Source organism: Toxotes jaculatrix, chromosome 19 (genome assembly GCF_017976425.1).
Source record: "Toxotes jaculatrix isolate fToxJac2 chromosome 19, fToxJac2.pri, whole genome shotgun sequence".
Taxonomy (NCBI): Eukaryota; Metazoa; Chordata; class Actinopteri; family Toxotidae; genus Toxotes; species Toxotes jaculatrix.
The window spans coordinates 2,509,855-2,533,059 of NC_054412.1; the positions used below are offsets into that span (position 1 = coordinate 2,509,855).

At 42.0% G+C, this 23,205-nt stretch overlaps 1 protein-coding gene across 3 annotated transcripts; it reads left to right on the top strand.

Annotated features, from left to right (window-relative positions):
* The first annotated feature begins 702 nt into the window (after window positions 1-702).
* si:ch211-243j20.2 (uridine-cytidine kinase-like 1) lies at window positions 703-23,103 on the top strand. Of its 3 annotated transcripts, XM_041064645.1 has the most exons (15): window positions 703-814; window positions 2,709-2,917; window positions 9,184-9,290; window positions 9,818-9,988; window positions 11,243-11,314; window positions 13,343-13,532; window positions 13,680-13,741; window positions 15,349-15,365; window positions 17,673-17,771; window positions 17,945-18,038; window positions 18,276-18,338; window positions 18,558-18,680; window positions 19,117-19,224; window positions 19,329-19,485; window positions 20,236-23,103. In XM_041064645.1, exons 1-15 carry the CDS (start codon window positions 726-728, stop codon window positions 20,310-20,312), a joined length of 1,638 nt encoding a protein of 545 aa, XP_040920579.1. In that variant the 5' UTR covers window positions 703-725; the 3' UTR covers window positions 20,313-23,103. The 3 variants fall into 3 exon arrangements, with proteins under 3 accessions (XP_040920579.1, XP_040920580.1, XP_040920581.1); XM_041064646.1 differs by lacking the exon at window positions 18,276-18,338; XM_041064647.1 differs by lacking the exons at window positions 703-814; window positions 2,709-2,917 and adding an exon at window positions 8,235-8,295.
* The last annotated feature ends 102 nt before the right edge of the window (window positions 23,104-23,205 follow it).

The window sequence follows — 23,205 nt, forward strand, 5'->3', positions numbered from 1 at the left end:
GTTGGACGTTCTGTGGCTATAACTGGCTACATGTCAACAAGTAAAACATTTAATCATCATCTAAACTCTACATATTGTTGACTATGTTTCTAAAATGCACTATAGTTTTAAATAATACCATATAATACGTCTGTATTGTGATTTGCAGCTGTGAATGTTTTTATCACTTTTTTTTTTATCATTCGTGACTACCGCTTTAATGCTGCGTTCATGTTTTGTGGGACAAACGTAAATGTTTTCGATCTTGATCGGTTTTTCTGTGTGAAGTTATTTCACATTTATCAAAGATGTGTTTTCAGTTACAGGCATAAAAAACGTTTAACACATGTGCTTAGGCTATAAGAGTAATTTTCTAAGTAAAACATAACTACATATGACATGTTAAAACTTATGAAAACAGTTTTTTTTTTATCAGAATTTTTTAGCTAAGAGAAACTCCCGTTCTTATGTGGCCTCTAACTAGATAATTTTTTTTTCTTCATTTCGCGGTGCTAATCAATTTAACATAGTTAGTTTAATTTTTTTAAAATTTTATTTATGTATATTTTGATCTAAAACAGCGTGTAGCATGTTTTCTTAACTTCTCCCAAATGAATTGTGAATTATTAACGAGTGACACTTTCACGGCTTTTTCCCGATTACCATAAATACAGCATCAGTTTACGTCTGCCGACGTCATGACGCTGCCGGTGTTTGGTTTCCGCGCCGCGCCGCGCTGAGCAGACATGGAAACATCAAGCAGCGACAGTAAACCAGACGAACCTCAGACAGATAAGGGGATGGACACGGACAGGTCTATGTTAAGGTCCGACAGGTAAAGGAAAAATAAAAATAAAGGAAGAATGTCTGTGACACGAATCGGAGCACTGCAGGGGAAACGGCTCAGGGTAGCTGGCTAACGCGGCTAGCTGGTTAGCTCCCACACGCATTGTGTTAGCGTGGCTGCAGTGAACAAAAGAAAAACAGATTAGGAAAAATACAAACGACAGTAAAACAACAACAGAGTTTATGGCCAAATCATAAATTATGTGTCAGCGAGTTCGTTTACTTTGTTACACCGAGCTATAGTTGCATTAACACGTTCACTCTCAGTGCGAAGAAAGACCTTTCTCCAGACTTCATCGAAAATTTAACGATTTATACGTTTTCTTTTGTTAGTTAACGTTTATACTTCATAAAACATGATTTGACGGCGTTTAAACGTGACCTGGTAAATTCGGCACAACTAGCCATCAACTATAGATAATATCTCGTTTCAGCTGGGTGTGTACAGATAAAGCTCAGTCGAAGAGGGCCAGTAATAACAAACGATATATCTGTTTAGTTTTCATAGAAGACAGAATGTGGTGTTTCCCTGCGCATCAGTAGGCCAGCTAATGCTGGTTTGTGGCTAACACTGGTTTATTCATACCACGTAGCACTGAGGATGTGCAGTGGGATCAGGTGTCTAACCTAGCTGTGTGGCTCCGGATGTTCTGTAGCTGTGTGTGCCAGCATCTGTTCAGTCACACTGTCTGTGATAATTACAGTATATCTCCCACAAGGATGGTTGTTTGCGTGGGTTGTCTGTTATATGCAATTTTCATACGTTTATGGCGAGTCAGGTTAATATTTACTTGATTAAAGGTAAACAATCTAGAAGCATTAATCCTTAATTCATTCGTGTAATTAGCTGTTCGTTTGCTGCTTTTTGTTGCCAGTGTATCTTCTACTGTTTTTCATTAAAGACAGATGCAAACGGAAAAGTGTCATGCCCTGCTTTTTAAACAAACAAAGAGTTGGAGCAGACCTCATGTTTTCTGGGAGGTTAACCCAGAGGTCTGTTGCATAAGTCTCAGTGTCTTGCTCAAGGACAATTTGACATGTGGGCAGGAGGGCCAAGGAAGAAACCACCAACTACAGATGGAACAATTAGCTGTGAAATCGATAGAGAGAAAGTTCAGCGCCTATTTTGATAATCAAATAATTGTTTTAGTCAAACTTTTATCGGTTCCAGCTTCTCAGATGTGGGAGTTTGCAGCTAAGTAGTCACAAACTGTCCCAGCCAAGTGATGACAGCCTTACTCATGTGAATGGAGGCCCCACCCTTGCCATGCTGTGTCCAGGGCAGCGGTGTGATTTCCTGGGGAGGGTTGGCAAGTTCCCCCTTCCTCCCCCTCAACCACACCGACAGCAGAGATTTCACTGTGGAGAGAGTGAGTGGAGAGAGAGACGCTGGAGGTGAGACTCCCTCTCACCTCTCTGCAGGACAAAAGAGTATCTGCAAGTCCTCAAAAGTTCAAAAAAGGTTTTAAGTGGTCAAAGTTTTGCCAGTTTTTAAAATGTTTGTGCTATTTTCTTCTCATTTATAGCTTCTTGACTTTGATTGGCTATGTTTGGTGAGAAAGAAGCTGCTTTTGACAGCATCAGCTCTGTGACTTACATTTAGCTTTGAGGAGCCTGCAGATACCTTGTAATGACTAAAATGCCTGTATTGGAGCAGCAGCAGGGGGTCGACTATGAGCTAACAAGGCATCTCTGATGGCAACCAGCACATGCACATACACAAAAGTGAAATTAAAATAAACATGCAGGGATCGAGTCAAAGAGTTCTCTACTGGTTTATCAAAGCAAGCAGCCAGTTCTCAGGTGAACTGTATGATTGTATATATGTGTCTTACAATTGAAGTACAGTGTCTGACTTTGGCATCTGCTGTCTTTAAATTCAGTGGGAGTGGAGATGACTCCTTGGATGGCCTCTCAAACCGTGTCCCCCGCTGCCCTTTGACTCCGTCTTTATCGCCACGAAAACGGACCACGAGTCAGTCAAAGACAGAGCCTCCGCTGCTGAGGACCAACAAACGGACCATCTACACTGCTGGCAGACCGCCGTGGTACAACGTCACTGGGACCACCTTCAAAGAGGCCTTTGTTATCGGTGAGAGAAGAGAGTTGTCATGAACTAACTCAAAGTTCATAACAAAGAAGGGAGATGACACAAACAGGTGGTTGGATAGTCAAATGAATTTATTTAAAATATAAAAAGGAACTAAATTTCAAACGTTAATATGGGAATCTGTATTGTCAGTAATGTAATGAGTGTTGACATGAGTGAAAATGTTGGATGCAGAAATACCCCAAACGGAAAACAACCAAACCAAACTTACCAACCAAAAATCTCAATACTGGGGAGAGAGCGCCCGAGCCAACTTTCCAGCCCTCTTTTAAGGCTTAGTGAAAGTCAGCTCAGGTGTGGCTCAATCAAGAGGACACACCCCTGCTACTCTAACACCTGAGGGGAAAAAGGGAAAAAGGAAGGGGAAAAAGAAACACCAAATGCCCACCCGGGATTACACAATAGGTAGGGTCATCACACCTCCCCCCATAAGAGCGGAGACCAACCAGGTACTCCGCCCAAAACCACTAACCCACAAAACAATAATCCCAAATAGCGTTCCCCCCCCCCACTTCTCTCAAATACTCCAGCCTACCTCCTCCGTCCCCCTGGGAACCCAAGGACCCTAGGAAGAACCAGAAAACAGCAAAACAACTGATGAACCACCTGGAACGCCTCTAAAAGCACAGGCCTGCACCTCCCATTAAAAAGCACGAGACAGGGCATCAGCCATCACATTCTCGTGTCCTTTTATATGGCGAATATCCAGATTATAGGGCTGCAAAAACAAGGACCATCTCATTAAACGTTGGTTTGGATTTTGTAAAGAGCGCAAAAAGGTGAGGGGGTTATGGTCTGTGTAAACCATAATGGAGCTCCCAGAACCAAGATATACATCAAAATGCTGCAACCCCCAGATCAAAGCCAAAGCCTCCTTTTCAATGACTGAATAATTCAACTGATATGAGTTAAACTTTTTTGAAAAGAATCCAACTGGTTTTTCCACCCCATCCTCACTAGTCTGCAACAGAACGGCCCCTGCACCCACATGGCTAGCATCGACATGTAACAAAAAGGGCTTATCAAACTGTGGAGCAGCCAGAACAGGAGCAGAACACAGGAGAGCTTTAACATTTTCAAAGGCACTCTGAGCCCTACCTGACCAGACAAACTTCACCTTGGACTTCAGCAGATCCGTGAGAGGTGCCACCACAGAAGAGAAGTTTCTACAAAACCCTCGATAGTAACCCACCATGCCCAGAAACCGCATAAGCTCTCTTTTAGTTACCGGAGCTGGAAACATCTTTATAGCTTCCACTTTAGCCTCCACAGTACGAACCTCACCCTGCCCCACCAGTTTTCCCAGATAAGTAACTTTAGCCTTAGCAAACTCACACTTGGCCAAATTAACAGTTAATTTTGCCCACACCAACCTGTCAAACAGAGCTTTTATTCTTATCAGATGATCCTCCCAAGTGTCACTAAAGATGACAACGTCATCCAAATACACGGCGCAACCAGACAGACCAGCAACCACCCGGTTCATCAAGCGCTGAAACGTGGCTGGAGCATTGCGCAGCCCAAAAGGCATCACTTTATAAGAATACAGGCCAGTAGGAGTAACAAAAGCGCTTATCTCCCGCGCCCGGGGAGACAGCGGCACCTGCCAGTATCCTTTAAGTAAATCAAATTTACTAACAAACTTGGCAGAGCCTACTTGGTCCACACAATCCTCCATGCGGGGCAACGGAAACGAATCTGGTTTTGTAACACTGTTAACCCTTCTGAAATAAAGGCTGAATAATCACCCTTACTATCAACACAACCCCCAAGAGGGTCCAGCACCTCAACCGGCTGCTGTTTTTGAAACAATATTTGAGCTGGACCCACAGGGGCTGCCAGAGCCACAGATTTTACCTGTTCATTTCCAGACAGTTTAACTCTCCCTTTAAGAACCGGACACTCTCTTTTCCAGTGTCCCGGCTTTTGACAATAATTACAGGTATTAGAATCATTTTTCTTCCAAAAACTGTTCTCAGACCTGCACACACTGGACTCCCCATAAGTACCTTTATGAGTTAACTTATACTCATCCGCCAAGACCGCTGCTTCTTGGGGTGTCTTAACTCCTTTTTCATTTATATAAATAGCAACATTATCAGGCACACAGTTTTTAAATTGTTCCAGTGCTATCAAATCACACAAGTTCTCAAAAGTACTAACTCCAGATGCAGAACACCATCGATTAAATTGCACAACCATATCTCGCACAAATTCCACATGAGTTTGATCTTCCCTTTTTCTCATCTTCCGGAAGCCTTGCCGATATGCTTCAGGAACCAACTCATACGCCCGCAATACGGCAGCCTTAACCCTGTCATAACTTGTGCTCTCTGCTGCAGTCAAGGAAGCATAAGCCTCCTGTGCCTTACCTGTGAAGACACATTGTAACAATAAAGTGCGCTCCTCATCAGTCCAGTTCCGGGAATCTGCCACCCGTTCAAACAAAGAAAAAAACAGATCTGGATCCTTCTCAGTGAATCTGGGGAGAAGTTTCAGGTTAGTGCCAACATCAAAACGATTGTCACACATCAAACCCCCACCAACCAACTTCCCCTCCTTAATCAGCTGCAACTTGTAATGTTCTAGTTCCAATTTTGCCTGCTCCAATTCCAGTTTTTTGTACTGCAGCGATTTTTCATGTTCCAATTTAATCATTAATAATTCTTTCTGCTGTTCAAAGGTTAAAGTGTCAGAAATCGCCGCAGGTGAACTACCTTCCAAATTATCCGCCTCCTCAGACAAAATACCATCTTCCACCAATTTATTCTTCAACACAATTTTTATATTTTGTTTTAAACGTTTTTCAGTTATTTCAACACCAAAATGCTCAGCAACCCTTAGCAATTGATCCCTAGTACACTGATCCAACAACTCACCTGAAGGAGACTGAATGAAATCCTCCACAGCTGAGGCCATCACTTCTCCCAGGAAAACGAGCCACCAGTTTCACTCAAGACTGGCAAAAATGGAGTTCAATCCCCCAGCCTACCTCAATAACACTGGCTAACTCAACCCTAGTCTTCAAGTGGCTACTTGTGGTGGGTTCTTATACACTCCAAATCAGTGGGGTGGGCAGGCAACTGGTTAACCAGCGACCCCCCCAAACACCCCTGAGGTGTTCCCGAGCCAAATGCTGCACCCACGTTCACCACTACACTAAAGTCGGAACAACGGATACCCTACGCCGAATCCGTTGTCTAAACCTAGCAGGGGGAAAAACTCCAACAACAAAAAAAATAAGAAAAAGAGAAAAAAAAACAAAACAACCCCAGCCACTTCTTTAGGATCACCAATATACCGAACTGAGCAACCAAAAACTGACCAACCTCTTCCTCTCCCCAAACAAAACCCAAATACCTGTATGCATCTCCCAAAACAAATTAAACTTTCCACAATTGTGTTCCATTCAAGATGGACGAGCCCCCATTTTGTCATGAACTAACTCAAAGTTCATAACAAAGAAGGGAGATGACACAAACAGGTGGTTGGATAGTCAAATGAATTTATTTAAAATATAAAAAGGAACTAAATTTCAAACGTTAATATGGGAATCTGTATTGTCAGTAATGTAATGAGTGTTGACATGAGTGAAAATGTTGGATGCAGAAATACCCCAAACGGAAAACAACCAAACCAAACTTACCAACCAAAAATCTCAATACTGGGGAGAGAGCGCCCGAGCCAACTTTCCAGCCCTCTTTTAAGGCTTAGTGAAAGTCAGCTCAGGTGTGGCTCAATCAAGAGGACACACCCCTGCTACTCTAACACCTGAGGGGAAAAAGGGAAAAAGGAAGGGGAAAAAGAAACACCAAATGCCCACCCGGGATTACACAATAGGTAGGGTCATCACAGAGTAATGTGACCTGATTTCCTGGTTTTAGTTAAAAGTGTAGCTGCAGCATTTTTTCATCATAAAATTCAGTGTTTCTGCTGTTGTTTACATTCAAGTCTTGATACACTGCTGACTCAGTTTAGGCCATAGTGCCACAGTAATCACTGGGCTCTTGTTACCAAATTATCTTTCACACCAGGGGGTATACAGATTTGAAATTTTGAGGCAAGAAAGCACTTCCTGTGTCGGGAATCAATAACAGTAGATTCCCAGAGCTGAAATACTTGAATTGTTATCAGGAGAGAAGAAGATGAATTGGTACATCCCCAGTAAAAAAATCATCATCGTAACTTAAACAATTATTTTATGATCAAAGTTTCTGGCATTAAATATTAGTGATGTTTTTGGTTCATGATTCTCTGGCTGCGGGCATTTTTGCAGCACGGCCACCATCTTGCTGATCGAGGCAGTAAAATATCTGCCTCAGGACGAGTCCCAGAAGCAGTAAAATGAAGCGTGACACAGAGACTGCGTAGGTGTGTGTGTGTGTGTGTGTGTCAGTGTGTGTTTGTTTGACATTCGCAGAGCCAATGTTCCGTGGTTAAACACATCAGATTGGCATGAGCAGGAAAACGTGTAGGGAGAGGTGGACATTATCTTTAGTAGGCAATCTGTTATTGTCAATGGGCCGAAGTGACTGGTTACAATTTCACACTCAGCTGTACTGTGGTCGATGTCGGTCTGGTTTAAAGGGCCAGGCTGTAATTGCAGGGAGCTGGACAGGGCATGGCCTGAGAGGAAAAACCAACCTGTGTTCAGTGGGAGAGAAAATGATGAGGAAGCTTGAGTGATAAAAGATGCAGAGTTGGAAAAAAAAGATGAATGGATGAATGAATGAACAAAAAGGGGAGGGAGAAAGAGGGTAGAAAAACAGTGTAAAGCATCATAGATACCAGAGGTTGCTGCTGTCTTACACTGTGGTTTTATTGCTAATCGAAAAGGCTGTTTTATCTGCTGTAACAGGGCGTTTGAGCGTCCAGGCTTCACTGCTGGGTGACACTCTCCAAATCTGTCATCTGTGCTGAATCTATAGGAACGCCGGCAGTAGGCTTTTTTTGTCCGATTTAAAACATGAATTTATGAATTTATAAGTCAGAAGCAGTGTTCCTATAACTCCTCCAATGCTATAATCATACATAGAAATGAGGAGCGCTGCAGTGTTCTTTTTCCTCCATCTCCCAGTCAGCAGTTTTGACCTTGATGGGTCTTATCTGAGCGAAAAACCCATTCCAACACTTCACTGAGAGTTGTTTATATCACTGAAGTAGCTCTGTAGGCTATTTCTGTTCCTGCGCACGCACGTGTGCGCGCACACACCAACAAACACGCAGGCGTTTGCAGCAAATGCATCCTGTTTTTCACCTTTTTGCCAGCGAGCCAGCCAGCGTGTAGTTCTGGCCCAGTTCCCAGGATTGTTGTCCTGAAGGATTGCTGTTTTGGTCTTTAACCCAGGAGGTCGAGTGAGGTAAAGAAGGGCTCCAGACGTTTTTACATCTGTGGCACTGGTGCCAGTATTTGAATTTCTGACTCAGAGCACAAAATATGGCTGCAGCCACAGATTTTCTGCTGTGCCAAGCAAAAAGAGTTTTACAGTGCTGTGTTTGTTCTTAGTTATACTCGCAGTTTAGTCACAGCACATACAGAAAGATCAATATAAAAGTAAGTTTTGTGATTGGTTTATCAGTTGGTAGGTTGTAGGGTAGTTTGAGGCAGTAAACGTTAGCTGCCTGCATCACTGTCTTGTAAAAATCCAGTATGGCAGTATTTGAGAAAGGGTCTTTAGACAGGCAAGAAAAATGAAAGACCAAGGTGTGTGTGTATGTGGGATTTGATTAAGGTGGTAGAACAGAACTAGCTCCGCTTCTCGAGCATCTGCAGTGCAGCAGCAGCAGAGACGACAAGACTGACAGATGTAGAATCACCTTTTTCTCCAGAGCAGTCAGGCATGATCATCCTGAAAGTCACCGTATTACTGTATTTTAGTTGGCGTTTGTTTCCCCAGCTCCATAAATCCACCGTGAATCTGTACCAGAGATCCGTCCTCTGCTTCGACACATGGACACGTGTCCTATCATGAAAATGAAAAGTGGCACTGGGCAGTTTTTGCTCCAATATTTAATTAAGATTGTCTCGTACTTGATTCCTGCTCTAAAAGCAAAATTAGATATCACTTGGAAATGAGCGCACACTGTGTGTTGAGACAGATTAATCAGAGTGATGATGAACCTTTAAATTATAATTGTGTTGTTGTGAGAATCACTGAAGTCAACTGAAGATAATCACATGTGGACCTGCAGATTTTTCTTTCTCTTTTGGTAAAGGTGCTGTGGTTCCCTGTGTTTTCCTCCTGCAGGTCTGTGTGGAGGAAGCGCTTCTGGTAAAACCACAGTTGCTAATAAGATCATTGAAGCGCTGGACGTTCCCTGGGTGGTTCTGCTCTCCATGGACTCCTTCTACAAGGTATAAATCTCAGCTAACGGCACTAAACGTAAAGTGTAATTTAAAATATAAAAAAGAGCATTTAACCTGTAGGGATTATGGCACATTAGCAGCTTTAAAATCCATGAGTTCTCTCTCATGTTGTCAGTAAGTAAAGGCCTCTGACCGATAACCGTTTAAACACGATGGTTCATATCAGTTATACGCTTCTCTCCTCTGAGACCAGAGGTCGATGATTTCTCCGTTTCCTCTGCTCACTGAATCCAATAGTCAATTATGTCTGCATGTCTCTGTGGATCGGTCCTAGTTGTTGTAGGCTTTGTTAATTGAACACCAGTGAGTGGAATGAGTGGGGTGTGTTCATTCCTACACAGTTAGATCTCATTGATTTGCTTTGGCCTTTAAAATCCACACTGTTCTAACACACTGGGAACCTGAGACAAAAACACTTACAAATGGGGAATAAATATCTGTAACCGAGAGAACATCAGCCTTTTGCTTTCCTGATGTGTTCTTTGCGTGTGCTGCTGTTTCTCTGTTGCTTTCAGGTGCTGAATAAAGAAGAGCAGGAGCTGGCAGCCAAAAACGAGTACAACTTCGACCACCCTGATGCCTTTGACTTTGAGCTGCTGGTCACCGTCCTCAGAAAGCTGAAGAAAGGGAAAAGCATCAAAGTGCCGGTGTACGACTTCACCTCTCACTGCAGGCGCAAAGAATGGGTAAGGGTAAATTCCACTGTTTTTCTGGGGCTAAAGAACAGGGACATGATCCTCAGTTTGTAGTGAATAATCTACACCAAAAAAAGAAAATGAAATCAGCGTCTTCTGTTTTATTTATTTATTTAGTTTCCCTTTTTTTTAGAGGATTAAAATTACCATTGCTGTTACAAATCACTGAACACCCCTGGGGATATATTAGTCATTTGAGCTGATGCCAATTGAAATGCTGGCTAATTTGGTAATTATTAAGGATTTAGTGTACAGGACATTAACCCAAGCAAAGAGCACAAATCCCCTCCCAAAAGCATTGTGAAGAATCAATCTGGCAGTGTAGTGCTCTGACAACTCCTCTCTATTTCTTTGCAATGTAATTTCATGGCTGAAAGGCACAACACCAGGCGGGAAATCGCCCATCACGACTCGCGCCTCTGAAATCATTTTATGGGCCTTTTGTACTGCGATGAATGTAATTAAGCCTCCGGCCCCGAGGGTGCCGAGGGCTGCACGGGCCGACGGCCTGCAGCCTGTGTGTACTATCTGTGTTTATGTGTTATATGAACAAACAGAAACAGGAGGGCACTGTTGAGTTTTCTTGCTTCTTCTTCGCTGGTTAAATTGGAGGTCACCTTCTCTCTCTCTCTCTTTCACTCGCTCTTTTACACTTAAACATGTTAAAGACTCACTAAATCATCTCTTAGCAAAGAACAGGGAAATGAACAAATCGATAAACACTCATCTGTTTCTTTAGAATTCACTCTCTCCTCTGCACACACAACCTCGCCTGCTCTCTCTCTCTGTTTCTTCCCCCTCTCTTTCTCTCTCTGTTTCTCTTCTCTCTTTCTCTTTCCCTCTTTCTTTCTCAAAATCAATAGCGAAGTGTCGAGTCCATTGACTTTAGCATGAAGCTGGTCAGAGGAAGGTAATAGGATTGTGACATACTCAGCACCATTTTATCTTTGATTGAGGCAGTGATTAATCTTTCTTACCCACAGAAACACATTTACACACACACACACACACACACACACACTGCTGGTAAAGCAAAGGTTCACATTGAGTGAGGGATATGAGAATATCTGGTTTAGGTTTTCCTGACTCTGAAATCTCTGTGTCTGCTTGCTGATATAAAATCTAAACCTAGACCCGTTTTATTAAACTATTTTAAAAATCCTCCTGGGAAGTTTTTGGCCATAAATAGATAAATGCTTTTAGAAATGAGCCCCAGTTTCATCAGTCTCTATCTATTCATGACAGAAAACAGTGTATGGGGCCAATGTCGTCATCTTTGAGGGCATCCTGGCCTTCGCCAACAAGGAGCTTCTGAAGGTAAGAATAATATGATCCTCTCCTCTCACTCTCACTCTCAGGTAGCCCCTCAGGTCTGAGATTTTATAATTGTAATATCTTCCATCCTGGATTTTAGGGCACAAGCAGCCTTCTCTCAGCGCTCCACTGTTTTAGAACCGAAATGTTGAATTAGTTTGAGTGTTTGAGATGTGGTGACAGTGAAGCTTGTTCTGTCCATGCACTTCCTTACGTGGTGAAAACGTGGTGAAGGATGACTCATCTGATCATGTCAAGGTTTTATTTAATTATTGTTTTATGTTATTATGATGAAATAAAATTCTTATTTAATACTAGTACTCCTCACTAGTACTAAATATAATAATATTATTGATGTATAATATGATTAAATTTTATGGAGTCATGAGTAATTACATTTTTTTAAACATAAAAATTCTCAAAGCTCTGAATTCTGCTGGTGCTGTGGAGGGGTCGGAGGAAATCCATATGCACTGAAGGGGAGTTTTCTTTATGGCGGAGCGGTCCTGGTCCTGAGCGTCGTCCTGTTCAGCCTTTTGTAACGGGCGGGTGGGGGGACTGTGTGAGCTGGACCGTGGTGATAAGGCAGGCGGCCTCCCCTGAGACCCAGCTGTGTAGTTGATTACCCTCTGATTCAGTTAATAACAGCCATTGTCCGCTGTGATTAATTGTGTTCTGTGTCCATTCTTGGAATTGAAGTCAATTATAGCTGCATCTGATATGCTAATGGGGAGGCGTGGTTTAAGGGACTGAGATGCTGCATGCAGACATACACTCAGTTGGCAGTTTATTAGGGACGTCTAAAACTAATGCAGCCTCCAAAATGATCGCACAGTTGAGTCGGCACTTCTCTGAAACAGCTTCAGTATAAAATATGGTTTTAAAAAGGTTTTTAAGAAGTTATGTGTCTGAAATGATCTGAAATTAAGTCAGAAAAAATAAAGAAATTTTACAGATAAAGAATCATGAAATCTCTTTGGTGGATCAAATTTAATCTAAATGTTCAACATATGTGCTCTCGCAGGCTGCTTTGCTTTCCACGCCTGTGCCCCTTTTTGTCTCTTGATGTCCCACAATCCATTGCACAGCGCACAGTTGGTTAATGGTGCTTTAAGTGCACTCCTGTGAAAACAAGAGAAACCGAGCCCTTCGTTTTCCAAATAATTTTCAGGTTTCTGTTACTTAACACTCGTTGCCAGATGGAGACACATAGGATGAAAAACATTTAATAGAAAGAGTTTCAGCTAAATGTTGAGTTGTGCTGACAGAAACATTCCTGGTGGAGCAGGTTAGGAAATGATCTACGGCCGCAGCCTTGCTCTCTAACCTTTGGAAACAATCCACTCCTCTTTCACCTCCTTCCACGGGCTGACAGCCGTGCTTATCCAGCATCTTCATCCTCCATCTTTTAGCTGGTCAGCTTGTCAGATTTACAGCAGACGGAATCCACCGGCTTGTTGTGCGACTGAGTTATACCTGTACGCCCACTGTCATCCTCGCCTAAATCACCCACAAACTCCTTTTTATTTCACTAGTCATCAATAGTTCTTTTTGTGAGCGAAGCTGATGCCTCTTTGTTGTTCCTCCTCTGTTGTGATGCTGCCTCATTGATTTTTCCTGGTTTTTGCTGAGTTGAGGTTCAGTGTAATGGAGCTCACTGGCCGGATCAGCGGCTGACTCTCTCTTTAACAGTGACAGTGATAACCGACGTGTCCTCAGTTCACACTTTTGATTCTTCAGCGTGCCAGATCCCATTGTTGTGTTTCAGCCTTGAAAATATCAAATCATGGAAGCGGCTCCAAGTGGTTTTTCACTGTCTGTTTGGGTAACGCAAGAACTTTCAGCCTCTTTGACAGTGTTTTAATATAAAACCTGCACAGTTTCTGTTTGTTTCCTCCTCATTTTAATATATTCATACTTAACATACGTGGTTCCAGAGCTGAAACAGTGAGTTAATCCAGTAGTTGAAAATCAGTCGTTAGCAGTTTTGGTAAAAAATTGAAAACAACTCCTTCTCTTCCTGTCTTCCAGCTTCTGGACATGAAGGTGTTTGTGGACACAGACTCGGACATCCGCCTGATACGGAGGCTGAAGAGGGACATTTCACAGCGTGGGCGGGACATCAGTGGAATTATCAAACAGTACAATAAGTTTGTAAAGCCGGCGTTCGAGCAGTACATCGAGCCCACAGTGCAGGTCGCTGACATCGTGGTGCCCAGAGGTCAGTGGAGATTTGATTGGTTCAGTAGAAATGTACCAGTTCTGTTTTCCACGGATATAAAAACACCCGCACACGTGTGCCGTAAATGAAGCATCTGGTATTGACGAATATAATAAATAAAGAAAATAAATCCCTGTTTACTTGCAGGTGGAGAGAACTTTGTCGCGTTGGATTTGATTGTCCAGCACGTTCACAGTCAGTTGGAGAAGGTAAGGATCCCTCAGAGTTTCTGTCACTGACAGTTTCACTGATTCAGCTGAACACTGAGTTTATCTTGGTTATTTTCTACCTTATATATTGTTAGTCTTTGTTCTGTGAGGGATTTTTTGTTGAAAAAGTGCTGCCTCAACTTCTTCTTGTGCTGATAAGGGTATTTTCTGTTTTTCTGCAGTTGCTGCTGCTAAAAGAATATATATATATATATATATATATATATATATATATATATATATATATATATATATATATATATATATATATATATTTGATGCAGCAGACATAAACCCCAGTCACAGAGCAAATGGGCTTCATAGTGATTAAAGTAAAAGCTATTTCTGCATCTCTGGCTACTAAATTCTCTAAACAGTAAACAGAACCTGTTCTGTGGCGTCTTGGAGCCTCTCAGCTTCCATTGATCAGCTCACAGAAAATTCAGTCTATACAGAGTAATATGTGTCCAGCTAATTTAGCATGCTTTAATGTCTTATGGGTTCAATCTCTAAATGTCACAGTGAATCCACCTCATTCATCAGAATAATAAATTCACTTTTTGTGTTGACCCAGCTCTGAACTTTGATTCCTACTTGTAGTCACAGTAAACCTAGATGTTTTTTTTTCTCATAATAATCATAAATGTAATATGAGGTGGAGTCAACAGGGTGTTTCCAGCCCTCTCTCAGAGAAGTTCCATTAGAAAATATATGGTTTTTATTACAGTCTGTGGTTGGCACTGACTCAGGTGTTTGCTTCACCACTTCCCCCCTCTGCTGGCTGAACGAGGTAAATGATGGCCAGGGTTTCCAGCTGTTCTCTGCAGGAGTAAAACTGTAATACACCGTTTAGCTTTAGTTTTCACTGTCTGCTCACCAGCCTGTCCAGGAAGGGTCACATTTGTTTAGGAAATCGTGCACAAAAGACACAGTGAGCTGTAGTTTTCCTTCGGAGTGATAAAATTAGACTAAAGGAAACTGAGGATTCGTTTTTTTCAGCCTCAGTCGGTTAAATAAAGCTAAAGATTCCTGAGATCTGGTTTTCCTCTCCCTCTCTCTATACCTCATTGAACGTGGTGAGACAGAGGTCTGCAGTTAGTACCTGAGATTAATGATCCTGTAAGGAGAGGAGACACACACACACACACCAGCCATTTTATGGCCTGTACCACTCTTATGATTTGTTCCACCCTTAACATGTTCATTCATGGCCACTAGCAGAACACAAATAACATCTTTCACATGTGTGACAACTACATGATGTAACATGGATGAGTGGAAGCACACACACACACACACAGGTTAGCGTGTTTTTGTATTCATATGTGCAGTAATGTGGTAGGTAAACACTAACACAGCAGCTCTGTAACGAGCGAAACTGTCGAGTTAAAGTTTGTGGAGTCGAACATTTTAACAGACAAACATTTATTTTTGCTTTAAATGTTTGGGGGTTTTACATTGCGTGTTATGCTTTCTGAAGAATGGCCTATCTCATGTTTTCTTATGTTTCTCACTGTTTGCACACACTCGTGTATGTGGTTGGTGTGTGTCTCCTTGTGCGTTCACGACTCCCCCTTGCCTGGCTGAATGCTGTGTAACCATTCCAGCGTGAGATCACTGTGAGGTATGACTGTCAGTGCTTCTTTTATCACTACATCTTCTCCCTCTTACTTCCTTTTTTTCTGCTCTTATTTTACTCTGTCTTCAACCATCTAAAAAAAAACAGAGACAAAATGAACAGTTGTCTTGTATTGTGTGATTTTTCCTTTTTAACTGATGAACAAACCAGTCAAACCATTGCAGTCTGCCAGTTCTCAATCTGCCATGTTCGCTTCCACAAAATACTTTGCCTTTTGGCCCAGGACACCTTTCATCATCTCTAAGAAACACAGCATGCTACTTTTTATTCCCTGGAATCAATAAAAAAAATAAACAGTAATAGTGCATTTGCAAGAGTTCAGGAGGAGGAGGAGTGGTGTCCACTTGAATGGAGCAAGATATAAAACATGTAAAAATTTTAGTACAACGCATCCTGTGAAAAAGCAAATACTCTTGAAAATAAATTGGACAGTAAAACTGGGCAGAATAAATGAACTGAGTGTCCGAACACTCTCCCTGCTCATCAGCCACTTTCAGTTCATATTTATTCTCATCAAGGTTGGATCGGTCTTCAGAGTTATGAACCCTAGAAATACCTTTTTTTTCTTTTTAACACTGGATGAATCTGAATTCCCCAAGTTCCACAGGGCCATGTCCACACAGCCATACTAAAACGCAGCCAAGAAGAAGAGGACGACTGGCTGTAGTCTTTGGGTTTGACTCACTCAGTTAAACCACAGAGTTTTTTGCTGGATGAAGTCCTCTCTGTAAATGTTGAGATCAGTTCTTTGATCGATTTAATAAATGTGCAGGAATGGAGGCTGCTCTCCAGGCTGCACTCGTCCTACCTGGGCAGCAGAGAACCACTGATCTATATTTTCAGCTTCTGAAGTAGCCTGTTGGTGTGAGAACAAACCGAGTCACCTAACATGAACCCTCTTATCAGATAAATTGAACTGAGTCTGCTCCTCAGCCCTGAGCTAAAACAAATGTGTTCAGTGTTGCACAGCTGTTTCATTGCTCTAATACTTTTCTTTCTCTTCCTTTCTCTTTTCTTTTTTCTCTTCTTGTCCTGTGTATATTTCTTCTTCCTGTATTTCTTTATCTCTTCCCTCTCCCCATTTTTAATCACTTTATTTCACCAAATGAATATCTGTCACCTTCTTCACCAGAGGAAGCTCCGCTGGGATATGTGAGGCTCCCCTTGTGCATCCTCCATTAGTTTTGTAGTTTTTTAAAGCAGTTTTTGTAGTTTTCATTTGCTCTGCACTGTTGCTGTGCGTTTCTAACTGAATGAATGCCTCCACTGTAGATAAACCAACATGCTTTGTTTGCTTTTTTTTTTTTTTTTGATGCCTTTCATGACCAAAATGTGATGATAACACACTAAAGTTGTCGTGGCAGAAAAGCATTAAACTCATTTGCAGTTCTGGGTGTTTATTTCTTTTAAGGTGGAAACAGCATGCAGCAAACAAAGCATCAGCTGTTACAATGCAACAGAAGAATAATTATCATCTTAGTTCATCGCTTTTTAACATTGAGAGCATGAGTTTGAACATGTATGTGGCACATTTGCTAATTTATGGAGCTGCTCTTCTTGTTTGTCATTTTTGGCTTAAGTTGATGGCACAACCTGTAGCAGCAACAACACAGGATGCACTGCTTGCTTCTGCAGCTTGTTAAAATATATCTACCAGCACCTTCGGCTGCTTGTACCAGACGCTCTTAGCTTAATAAGAAACAAGCGATTGTTTTCCTTGATTTAGCCTGAAGAGAAACATGCATGTTCATTTGCTTTTACATCAAAGCTGCTTGTCTAACACCAGCATCTGAGGCCAGTTGCACAAAGACACTGTGTGTTCGACTGGTCAGTACAAATAGACCATGATTACTTTCGCTAAAGATTTGGCCTCCCAACCTCCACAGGCTTTGTCTTTGTCTTTGCACACAAAAATAAATGAGAGAACGTGGCTCAATTTGGAGTTAAGAAGCTGTATTAGCTAAATTAGTCCAGAGCTACACAGCTTTGTGCAGCAAGGTAACCAGCATATGTATTAGAAGCATCATCCTGTATGTACTTTTTTTTAAAGCAATAGTTACGAGTTGCTGAAACTAAGTTTTCATCATTTGTGGTTTCAGTTTCAGTGTCTCATAATCTTCTAAATGCTTTTCTGAGCCAGAATAATATTCTGAGGGAAACACATTTGGATTTTGATTTAAAAAAGAAAAAAAAATAAACCCTGTCCTCGTCTGTTGCTGCTGTTTGTTGCTCTGTCATCCCTGATGTGAGCGTGCCACTTACATCGGATGAATGTGTGTTTGTCTGACACAGATCGGCTCTGGCCTCGGCTCATCAGGGTCAGCCTTTACCCAAAACCCTCAGTGTGATGGAGAGTACACCGCAGGTCCGCGGCATGCACACCATCATCAGGTCAGAGCACACACAAAACAGAATTTTCAGAAAATATTTGCTCTCATAAAGCTGGGGGACAGATTAAAAAATAGATGAGATGCTTTTGTTCATCCGTGTGGGTCAGGCTCTTTACCATTTTCTCTCCAGAGACACAATCTTTGTCATCCTCTCTGCCCTCTGTGTGTGCGTAGGAACAAGGAGACTAACCGAGACGAGTTTATCTTCTACTCCAAGAGATTAATGAGGCTTCTGATCGAACATGCCCTCTCCTTCCTACCTCTCAAGGTGAGTTTTTGTGTTTGTGGTGAGGTTTGAAGATTATTAACTGACCTCCCGCTTCCATTCGAAGGTTGAATCTTGTTAAAGTAAACAAGTCTCTGTCCACTACCTTTAGAAAACTACATGAATCAGTCCTCTGTTCTGAACAGGTGAATTTCAGGATAAAGTGACAAACTGACGAGATGTTTCTCAGGCTGCTTTCAGTTATTCTCTCCTTCTTTGCGTCCCTTTGTCTCTCTCCAGCCAGTCTCTGTGGAGACACCTCAGGGTGGTGTCTATGAGGGCAAGAGGCTGAGCGGTAAAGGAGTAAGTCAGCTTTTTTCCTGCTGTTCAAACACCGTTGACCTGGTTACCATTCAGGTGAAATTGAAGACTTTGGAGTCTTTGAAATGTTTGATGAATTGATGGATGTTGTGGGTCTTCAAAGATCGTCTTTGTCTTTTACGTGTCCGCAGATCCAGAAAAGCTGCTGCTTCATTTTAACACTGTCAAAAGTAGAATTTCCTCTCATCTGTGTTTGAGTAGATCACTGGTGTGTCCATCCTGAGAGCAGGAGAGACCATGGAGCAGGCTCTGATGGCTGTGTGTAAAGACATCAGACTGGGAAAGATCCTGATCCAGACCAACCACGACACTGGAGAACCAGAGGTTTGGGAGTTTTAAACATTACAGCCTCCGCCTCACAAAGTAAAATGACTTCATCCAAAGTTTCTGTAAGTGTGATGACATTGAAAGCAATGACATTTAAAGTTCAACATAAAGTGTCACAAGGCTGCAGCGAGAGATCAGGAACGCCACGTCTCATCAGTCGTGCACACTTTCCTTTTCCGTGTGCCGTTTGTGTGAAGCCAAACATTTAACGTGTCTCAGGTATTCAGAAGGATTTAGCAAGAATGGTTAAAGGTTTTTCCACAGAGTAAATGTGGTTTGGCAGAGTGTAACAAGATTCAGCTCAGGTGTCACAGCTCAAAGCTTTCAACCGCAACAGAAAGGTGTTTGGTCCTGAATCAATAACTAATGATAATCATTCAGTGATTTATGTGAGTATCAGAATAACGTTTTGTTTCCTGTTCCCTTCCTCCAGCTTCACTACCTCCGTCTGCCCAAAGACATCAGTGAGGACTACGTCATCCTGATGGACAGCACCGTGTCCACCGGAGCCGCTGCTCTCATGGCTGTCCGAGTGCTGCTGGTATTGCTGATGTGTTCTTCCTGACACCCGCTGATACTCAGTGAGGGAAAACCTTCCTCAGCCTTGAATGAGCATCCTGTCTCTGCCTGTTTTCCTCTGTGTAGGACCACGATGTAGCAGAGGATAAGATCTTCCTGTTGTCCCTGCTAATGGCTGAGATGGGCGTGCACTCGGTGGCCTATGCCTTCCCTAAAGTCCGCATCATCACCACAGCTGTGGACAAGGAGGTCAACGACCAGTTCCACATCATACCAGGCATCGGTGAGGAAGAAGCAGTTTCACACAAACCTGCCTCCTTTCATTAATTTATAATATGCCAAATGAACAGTGAAGGTGTCTCTTGTTTTCACCTTTGGTTTTAAGACAGGAACAGGGACCGTCTCAGTGTCCTTAATAAGAGGACCCGACTGACCTTGCAGTGCTGTAAAACATGAACGGAGCCAGCCGCTGCAAAGCTTTATTAACCTTTATTGGCAGCCAGGGAAGGACTGTACCAAAGGATGATATATGGATCTATCAGTACAGATCTTCAGGTCTAAATCAACACTGAATCACTGTGGGTGAAACCTGTCCTGTCTGCTGCTCCTGTGGACAAAACCCAGGGATGACAGAGCAGCTGCTTTGCTTTTGACAGTCAAATAAAAATAAAAACACCTGCGGTGGCTGTAGTGACTGAAATGTAGCCAGAGGAACTGCATCTCAGGTGATGTAATCTAACGGCAAATTAGACCTGTCTGTCCCCTCATCCTGTGCTTGGAAAGAAAACGAGAGTCCTGCACACTGTCCATCAGTCCTCCGACCTTCATCAGGCAAAGTTCATACAGATAAAAGGAACCATATACAGAGTACAGTTTAAAGTCAGTCCCATATTACACAGTGTATCTTATATCACATCAGCAGAATATAAACTTCTGAATCTTGTGTAGCAGGACACATTACAAAGCTAAAAACCTTCACTGTCCTCGTCTCATTTCACCTGCTACACTATTTTTTCCACTTTCTCTTCCAAAGGTAATTTTGGAGATCGTTACTTTGGCACCGATGCTCCATCAGACAGGTGTGACAGTGATGAAGGGATGGACTTCTGAAGAGACGGCCCATCATTGATGTGGAGGGCTGTTACAAAAGCACTTATCCATTAAAACAGTGAGAAGACCCTCCGTCACCCCTTGCTCCTCTGACCTGCTCGACTCCGTCAACATCCTCCTGAACAATGAGGTGATGCTGTACAAACTGCTTCCCGTTCAGATCGGTGGAGACTGAGTGGAGTTCAGTGTTCGGTCAGTGAGGAGCTTAGTGGAGACTTCCATGTGTGTCAGGCAGGTTTCAGTTCATTCCCCGCTGCTGTTTAAAGCAAAGTGTAAAGAGGTCAAAGTTCAACGTGTTACCTCTCCTGCGGGATGTTGGATATTTGTTAGCTTTGACATCTTTACACACTCAGTCCTCCCTGGACTGTCTTCCAAAAGACAATTTTCACTACAACTTGTAATTATTCCACTGAAATCTCGAAAGGATGCGCTGCACCTGCCGCCATTTTAAGCTACCTGAAGAGAACAATGCTTGATTATAATGTTAATGCTGTTGCCAGTAATGTGTTTTTGCGGCTAAAGCTGCAGGCTGTGAAGCCTCAGAGCGGACGCTGCCACGTTCGAATTCATGTACTGTCAGTTTACTGGAGGAGCCTTAAAATGTTTGGGTTTCTTTCAGGATTTTGCACAGTGAGTCTCTTTGACTTCCAAAGCCAGATGCTGTAAATAAGTCAGTGTTCGAAAAAAAAAAATCCAGCTGGAGAGTTTCGCTGGGAAGATTTTGCTAGAGCGTCGCTCGGTTTTAATGATGAGGTTTGACGGCAGTTAGGAAAATATGTTCTTCATAGTGTTCAGTTGATCGGTGTGACACATGTCTAATCAGTTACACTCTAATTTTGCACAAAGACATGACTTTACTTATCTTTGAAGACAAGTCTCTATCATGTTTAGGACAGGCTGTTCTAAAGGACATTTACAGAGTTTAATGTAATATATCATGTCTTATTAGTAGTGTAGTGAATTTTTTCCATTTCTTAGCTTAAAGCTTTTTCTGAGGTTAGTGCATTACAGCTTAGCACTGCTGCTGAAGCTGCAGCTGTACTGTAAACTGGTGTTTTCTCAGGCAACTTCCACTGAAAGGGACGACAACGATTCATACTTGAACAAGAAGAATGAAATGTTTAGTTTATAGTTTGTTTTTTGTTACCACTCTTCTCATCCATTCAGTTTGTTTACCTCATTGGTTACCACAGCAGCAACACAGAGCCAGTCTGCCCCTCTTTTAGCATCACAACAATTAAAACACTTTACATGGTAGCTAGGTCTCTCTATAGCATTTATAAGAAACATATAAACATTTAAAGTGTTTTATACCACACTACAATGCAGTGAAAAGCACGTGTTTATTAATGTATTTGTTAACACCTGTTTCTCCTCCTGTGGACACATGAAGTGGACACCAGTGTATAAACAGCTAATGAATGAAAAACAGGTGTAATAATATGAAATTGTTGTAAAAGGAGAAGTGGTGATTGTTGACAAATATTGTGCATTATTAAGCTTTTTAAAAAAAACAAAACAAAAAAACCTTATAACTGCATTATAGTGTGTTAAAAAAGTGTATTAAATGTTTATATAGTGTTTATAAAGGCTAAATGGGGACTCATCATCTTAACCCCTCAAACTTTCAAACAGCTGCTTTAAAGAAACAATATTTAACTCAGCTTTAGCTGCTAAATAAGTCTGCGTGTAGTTAACCAATGCTTTGTATTACACTGCGTATCAAACTTTGTGTAGAAATCACTGACTTAACGCTCTGTGTGGCCTTTAATCGCTCGATGTCATGTTCACATCTGAACTTTGTGAAAGCTGTTGTATTAATCTGATGATAATCTCACGGAGCAGATCATAAGACACCAGGTGCTCTTTCTAAAGAAGTGGTCAGATATCGTGAAACACAAAACATCGCGTGTGTTAGCGTAATATAGATGCATTAAAAATTATTTTGTCGTCTTGTGTACAAACCTCTCAGTTTATTTTTTCTGTCTTCTGAGAGAAGATAAAACGCAGAGACTGATCCATGTGACACTTACTGGTGGTAACCTTGTTTGCTGCTGCTTGTGGCTATTTTTTTTTTTTTTCATGTTTTTATTTATTTATTGTATTGTTTGCAGGGATTCTTCATCTTGACAGATTTGTTTTTGACGTTACATCACAGCCACCTGCCCAACCTGCATACCAAAAACATTTTTAGTGTTAATGTGCTTTTTTTCACGCGCTGCTCTGCTGATACGTTCACTGTCCAGGTCATATCAGCCTCACACCAGGCTCACTGTAACAACAGGCCTCATTCACTGAGGAGTGTGACTTGTCAAACACAGGTTTAACTGTCATTAATAATGGCTGCCGTCTTTTCAGGTGCTCCAAAGCGCTGCTTTCTTTACTGATGCACCTAGAAGAGAACAGATTCATTTCATTTCATCAGATTCATGAGAAGCAAACTGCAGTGTGCGACTGTTTTAACCTTTTTTTAAAAATTTTTTTACAGCGGACATTTGTCATAGCCGGAAAAGCACACTAGAGCTGCTGCAGTAAGTCGATTAGTCGATGAACAGAAAAATAACTACTTACAAAACGTTTTTGATGATTGATTGGTAAAATGATTTTCATGCAAAATAAGCACAGAAAACAATGCTTTGAGCCAGCACGCAGCGGGACACCTGAATAAAAGGCAGCCATGATTAATGCTGTTACTCACCCCTGTGTCTGACAGGTCAGCGTAGCCCCCCGGTGAGAACCATCTGTCAGACTGTGGAAGTTCCACTTCACTTGTATAGAATAAAAACATCTTAACACAGAGTGATAGTAGCCTGCATTCTGTCATTTGTTTAATGTTCGCCAGGGGGCAGCAAACTTCACATGCTCCTGTTTACAGCGGAAGTGACGCACGATG

What these genes read in the sequence shown, in the direction of transcription:
- si:ch211-243j20.2 (XM_041064645.1), top strand. Translation starts at nt 726, where the DNA reads ATGGAAACATCAAGCAGCGACAGTAAACCAGACGAACCTCAGACAGAT. An exon ending in GGCATGCACACCATCATCAG is followed by an intron (nt 17,772 to 17,944) that starts GTCAGAGCACAC and finishes GTGTGTGCGTAG; the next exon opens with GAACAAGGAGACTAACCGAG. An exon ending in CCACATCATACCAGGCATCG is followed by an intron (nt 19,486 to 20,235) that starts GTGAGGAAGAAG and finishes TCTCTTCCAAAG; the next exon opens with GTAATTTTGGAGATCGTTAC.